Source organism: Hordeum vulgare, chromosome 4H (assembly GCF_904849725.1).
Source record: "Hordeum vulgare subsp. vulgare chromosome 4H, MorexV3_pseudomolecules_assembly, whole genome shotgun sequence".
In the NCBI taxonomy this organism is placed as follows: domain Eukaryota; kingdom Viridiplantae; phylum Streptophyta; class Magnoliopsida; order Poales; family Poaceae; genus Hordeum; species Hordeum vulgare.
In genome coordinates this window covers 63,167,685-63,174,141 of record NC_058521.1, presented here as the reverse complement: position 1 = coordinate 63,174,141, position 6,457 = coordinate 63,167,685, and the positions used below count along the sequence as shown (strand labels likewise).

At 50.0% G+C, this 6,457-nt stretch overlaps 1 protein-coding gene across 1 annotated transcript; it reads right to left on the bottom strand.

The window, feature by feature from the left end:
* Nucleotides 1–3,668: 3,668 nt before the first annotated feature.
* On the bottom strand, nucleotides 3,669–6,198 carry LOC123447888 (L-type lectin-domain containing receptor kinase IX.1-like). The gene is made up of 2 exons (XM_045124603.1): nucleotides 4,666–6,198; nucleotides 3,669–4,569 (listed from the first exon to the last, which is right to left on the bottom strand). Exons 1-2 carry the CDS (start codon nucleotides 6,075–6,077, stop codon nucleotides 3,819–3,821), a joined length of 2,163 nt encoding a protein of 720 aa, XP_044980538.1. The 5' UTR covers nucleotides 6,078–6,198; the 3' UTR covers nucleotides 3,669–3,818.
* Nucleotides 6,199–6,457: the final 259 nt, after the last annotated feature.

Here is a 6,457-nt window from a genome sequence, read left to right as displayed (position 1 = left end):
AGAAACAACGAATGGGTTGCAGAAACAATTTCTCCAACTCTTGAAACAAGAACCACGCTGCAAAAACAACGACCGGGTTGTAGAAAACTGAAGGGGGGATGAATGGCTGCAAGGTTAGAGGAGAGGGAGAGGAAGCAGAGGGGAAGAGAAGCGAGGGCTGACCCAGGGCGAGGCGGGGCGAGCCGGCGCAGTGGCGAACGGCGCAGCGTGAGGTCGGCATCGGGCCATAGGGCAGCGACCGACGGCCATGGGGCGTAGCGTGAGGTCGGCGTCGGGCCATGGAGCGCAACGTGAGGTCGGCGTCCGACCATGGGGCGCAGCGGCCGAAGGTCATGGGGCCATGGGCCGATGGCGGCGACGATACGCGGGACTCCGGCAGGCTCGTCACCGCGAGCGCATCAGCGAGAGCTTTACGGACGAAGGCGGAGGCACGGCGTGGAGATGTGAGGAGCCCCAGCTTCAGCCTCGTTCCTGAAACAACGCTCCAGTTTCAGGAAATGGTCGTGGCTAGGTCGCTAGCGCACGGACACAATTTTGTTCGTGAGATGAAGGCAAGATCAACGGACGAGGAGACGGCGGATAGACCAACCTGATCAACCGGTGGGACGTGAGACTTTTCCATGAATTAATGGCATTGGAATAGCCCTTAAAGAAGAAATAAAATAAAATAATAATTGAATCAAAATCAAAAGAATAAAGTTTTATAAGAAACAATTAATTAATGCCATTTCTATTAATTTTAAAAATAAAAAATGAAGTTTTTCAAGAATTAATTAATAGTGGCATCGGTACTCACGTAACATCTGCAAAAGTTACGCACTAATTATAAATAATTTGCATGTATAATTTTATGTTATACTCTGTATTCAAAGAACAAAACATCAATGATGAAAATTATTCGTCTCTCAATATATAAAAATAAATTCCATCTTATATCGATGGGGCCATCTCATTGAACAAGCACGCTGATGCGGGCGCGCGTACACATACAAAGTGACACACACATACACACATAAACACACAAAGAAAAACGGGAAAAGAAATAAACAATAATGAAGACACACAAAAAGGACATAGAAAACACATTTGGATTCTTACATTTACACGATAGAGACAATTCATAAAAGTATATTTAAATTCAAATCAAAACGAGCTTGTTGGGTTGATCTAAATTAGTCTGCAGTAACACGCCCCATTAATGCTATCGGCGGCCGCGTCACCCCTCGTGCACGCACTAGCTGCAAGTTGCATGCGTGAACACGGTAATGTAGATGTGCACAGCTGAGAAAAGAAATCGACTGACCCTATTTTGTTTTCACTAATGTAGGTGGGCATATAGAATGGTGTTATATTTAGGAGTGTTATGTAGAATAAATGTTGAGACGAAGGAAAAAAAGACATCAAAAAAGTCTTGTCTTATATTCTTTCCGGCCTATAATATAATAACATTTTTTACACTAATATAGTACTCGTATCAAAAACGATCTTATATTACGAAATAGAGGAAGTATTATTTAAAGGGAAACGTTTGGAATCGGCACTCCGGCCAAAACTTGGGCCGGCGCCTCACCCACGCGACAGCAGCTTTTTTATTTCCACGCAACACGTACCTGGTGAAACCCATCCTTTCTCCCAGCGCTATCCTCATCCATCCCCTCTCCTCTCTCTGGTAAACAAACCTGAGCACCGCATCCTTTATTTTTTCAACCCCGACGATCTGCTGCTCCGGTAAGCGGTGGTCGGAGTTAGGGCTCCTTTGATACAAAGGAATTTCATTGAATTTTTGAAAGATTTAGATCCTTAGGATTTTTTCCTAGGATAGTTGTTTGATTCGTAGGATTGAAATTCTTTGGAATTTTTTCATAGGATTCATTTGTATTACATTTTGGAGAAAAATTTCCATCCACTCAAAGCTCTTTGTAGAATTCCTTTGTTTTTCCCGTGCTATCAAACACACTTTCAAATCATGTAGTATAGAAAAGGACATGCCACTCTATTCCTACGTTTTTTCTATTCCTGCATTTTGAGAATCCTACGAATCAAAGAGGCCCTTACTCTGTGTGTGTGGGGGTGAGGGGGGAGTGGCCGCTGTGTCCTGGGAACATAGTCACCCGTTGCTGCGAGCGCTAGCCAGCGCTGAGCAGGTTGTAACCACGACGGTGCTGCATCCAACGCTTGTCGCTATCTTCGCCTGCAGCTGGACTCTCTGCTCTCCATGGCCGCCCGCTGGGTGCGCTGCTTTCCATGGATGTCGTAGCTGGATACTGTTACAACCATGGTTTGTATTTGTTGGAACAAGCCTATATTTTTGCTACCACCCATCCATCCAAAATCTGCTACCATGGTTATCATAGTAATACTACATCCATGTAATGCTACATAAGTGTTTTACGTAATGTGTTACATGAACCAATCAAATTAAAGTCTGGACCATGAAGCACCCCCATCCTTAAAAATCAGGGGGGCGAAGTTAATTAGTTAGAAAACTTACGTTAGTCTCCGTAGAGCTTACGTAGATGCAGCATTTTCGTTGTTGGAATCACCGATCCATTTTGCTACAATCGTTTTTGGTTTTTGTTACTACCGATGTTTGTGAATTTTTTTTGCTAACTGAAACAATTCTGTTTTTTTTTCTAGAACCCACAAACCGTTTTGCTACAACCATTTTTGGTTTTTGTTACTACCGGTGTTTGTGGATTTTTGTTGCTACAACCATTTTTGGTTTTTGTTACTAGTGGATTTTTGTTGCTACATCCATCTTTATGACATGCGAGTCTGCGACTCTGCTTTTTTGCTTCCATCAGTTATTATTTTTGCTGAAACCGTCAGTCATTTTTTTTTGGGAACGAGTGGTTTCCCATAGATGCCATTATGGAAGCGTTTTTGTTCGTTGAGATCGGCAAGCCATTTTTGGTACAACCAGTGGTATTTTGCTTCAACCAGTATCTATTTTTGCTGAAGCTCATGTATCCAGATATACAAAGCATTTATTTTCTTTGTTGTCTGATCGGGAAGCAATTTTTGATACAACAACTGTTTGCTGGAATCAGTAATTCCAAAGTTGCCACAATCAAAGTTTTTTTTAGAGCCATGAGCGGTAAGTTGCGACGGTACCGCGGCAAGACACACTGCAAGGTCGTCGAGGCTGTTGGAACGGTGGTCCGGAGGGAGGGGGATGTTTGATGCAACCGGGTAGGGAGGGCGGCAAGCCGGCGAGCAACCGTGATCCGGCAAGCAACGACGACTCGGCCAGCGACAACAATCCAACAAGCGTTGGTAGTATGACGAGCTTCGAAGGCCAATCATCCTCTCTCGTCCCGCACCGCACTCGCGTGATTTGAGGATAAAAGCCAAAGAAAAGGCCAATCATCCTGTCTCGTCCCGCACCGCACTCGTGTGATTTGAGGATAAATGCCAAAGAAAAGAACACTTTAAGGATGAAGATCCTGATCTGACGGTTAAAACACAACGTATTGGATGCGCGCGGTGCGACCAACCCAAATTTAGGCCGACACGCCGACGCCTAGTACTCGCCTTATTTAAAAGATGATATTTTAACACAATATATTTTGACACATTTTTAGTAATAACCAATACTTATCAAAGATTACATTAAAAATGATTCATTGTAAACATATTTTTTGTTATATCTAAATTACATGTAATGATTAAAATAAGAGAAAACTATCGAATCAATCAAATCATTGTACATGTCCCAAACAAAACTTCAGCTATTACATTAAAGCAGGGAAGAAAATTCAACGGCACATGTGCTGTCCCATTCAATCATGACTGTAAAGAACTAATAAAATACTAAATTATGAATACTGATGTTTCAGTAACGAGGACGAATCCTTTGAACCGATGGTGCTCACGTCGGAGGAAGTAGACGTGTGTGTGCCGTAGCCGCTTGTCGACGTCGACGTCGACTGTGTCACACTGAACGAAGATAGCCCGCTCGGCAAAGACACCAGCGGCCCGTACGTCGGCACGGGCATACTGGCGGGGAGCACCGGCAGCTGGTTGGCATCCTTGGACTGGAGCACGGCCATGGCTGCTCTCATGGACGGCCGCGCGCTCGGGTCCGGGTGCGCGCACCAGAGCCCGGCGACCATCACGCGCTCCACCTCCGCCCCATCGTAGTCGCCGTTGAGCCGCTCGTCGGCCCCGTCGAGAAGGGCTCCCCGGCCATACCGGTCCCAGACCCACTCGACCAGCCGGAACAGCCCGTTCTTCTCGGCAGGATCATGCAGCAGACTCACCGGCCGCCTTCCGCACGCGACCTCCAGCAGAAGGACGCCGAAGCTATACACGTCGGACTCGGCGCTGGCCCTGCCGGTGATCATGGACTGTGGATCCACGTAGCCCGGCGTCCCCGACACGGCGGTCATCGTCTGTGTCCCGACGGCGTGGTCGATGAACCTCGCCAGCCCGAAGTCTCCTAGCTTGGCGCCGAAGGACTCGTCCAGCATCACGTTGCTCGGCTTGATGTCGCGGTGCACGACGCATTGCTCCCACTCCTCGTGGAGGTAGAGGAGTGCCGAGCCCAGCCCAGTTACTATCTTCATCCTGTTGTTGTTGCAGCAAGAATCATCCACACAGTTCGATACATGAATGATTCATGCATGCTGGTTAATTTCAATCAGTAGCTCTTCTTCGACTTACCTCATCGGCCATGTCAGGAAGGTGCCCTTGCCGTGGAGATGGATGTCCAGGCTGCGGTTAGGCATGAGCTCGTAGACGAGCAGGAGCTCGTTGCTGCCGTGGCACCAGCCCACGAGCTGCACCAGGTTACGGTGCCGCAGCTTGCTTATCACATTGATCTCTGACGTGTACTCCCTCTTCCCCTGCATCGACGAATCCTTGGAGAACCGCTTTATGGCCACGGCGAGGCGAGGCTCTTTCAGGTTGCCTCGGTACACCGCGCCAAAGCCGCCTTGCCCGAGTTTCTCCTCTGCCGCGAAGTTCCTCGTTGCATCCACCAGCTCCTGGTACGGAAATCGCCTCGGCCCCGTGCTCCCCATCTCAATCTCCACCGCCGGATCGCCGTCTTCGTCGTCCGAGCCCATGTCATCCTCCTCGACCTCTCGCTTCTTCTTGCCGCTCCCACGACGACGTATCAAGACTACTGCTGTGACGATGACGAGCACCAGGAACAGCGTCGCGCCGGCGCTTGCTCCCGCTATAACTCCCGAGCTGTGGCTGCCGCTGCCACTGCCAGGGGACGGTGGTGCTACCGCAACCGGTGGGGCGACGGTCACCGCCTTGGGTTCCAAGGACGAGTTGAAGTACCATGAAGTTAGCTGATGTAGCTCTACGGACGACGACGTCCCGGCGGAGAAGCCCACGGCGACTTGCTCCGGCAATGCGCTCTTGAGGTCAAACTTGGAGTTAAGGCTGTGCTTCGGGCCTCGGCCGTCGTCCAGCCATAGCGTCAGAGACAGAAGGCTGGAGACGTTGTCGTACTCTATGAGAGCCGTCATGTTCCCCATGAGGCTGAAGCTCGGCAGGGACTTGGTCACCACGGATCGAACGGAGTTGACGTCGATGCCGAGGTGGTCATAGGTGGCGTCGGGGTCGGATACCTGGGTATCGTTGAAGGTGTCGAACTCGACGGCGACGAACCGGCTGTCGCCCGACGCCGTGGCGTTGGTGCTCTGGTTGGTGAGGCCGAGGTCGAAGCCGTAGGAATCGTACGGCAGGACCGACGGGTAGCCGGCGAGGAAGAAGGCCATGCCTTTCCCCTTGTTGTTGATGTCGGGGATGACGATGGCGAAGGAGAAACGCGTGGTGAAGCTGGCCACCTCGCCGGTGACCTTGTCCCAGAGCAGCATCGGCTGGGCGTTGTAGGACACCCGGCCCGCGCTGTTGCCGATGCCGCCGGCGAACTTGTTGGCGCTGACGTCGATCCGTCCGACGCTGAAGGAGGCGTCCCCTTCGATGCTGAAGTCCTTCTGATCTTGGGAGCTGAAAGTGGGGTAGTTGAAGAAGAGGGAAGCAGTAGGAGGAGGCAGGTAGCAGCAAGCGCACAAGACGAGCAGGACAGCATAGGTGGCCGCCGGCGTGATCTCGGCCATCGCTCCCGGCGCCGGTGCACAGTGTCAACTGTCAAGGTACTTTGGTCCTATCCAACCATATATTGCGTGGCGTGCTCGATCTTGTGTAGAAGGGCTCCAAGAACAGGTCAACTCGCCATCCTGGCCTCTTTTCTTTTCTTTTGATTGAGAAAAGACAACCAGTGGGTGCATCTTTTTAATAAGCAGGGCGAAAGCACAAGGTTCTACGGAGTATATTTTTATGCACGGGCGCACATGGGAGCTAATACAGTGTGCAATCACACCGACGACTGGCTGACTCTCAACTCCCGCGTTGATCGATACCCGGTGTGATCCGAAAAAGGAATTCGTCGATACCGGCAGCAGACTTGATCGGCCGATTCACGACCTCCCCGGTCGTC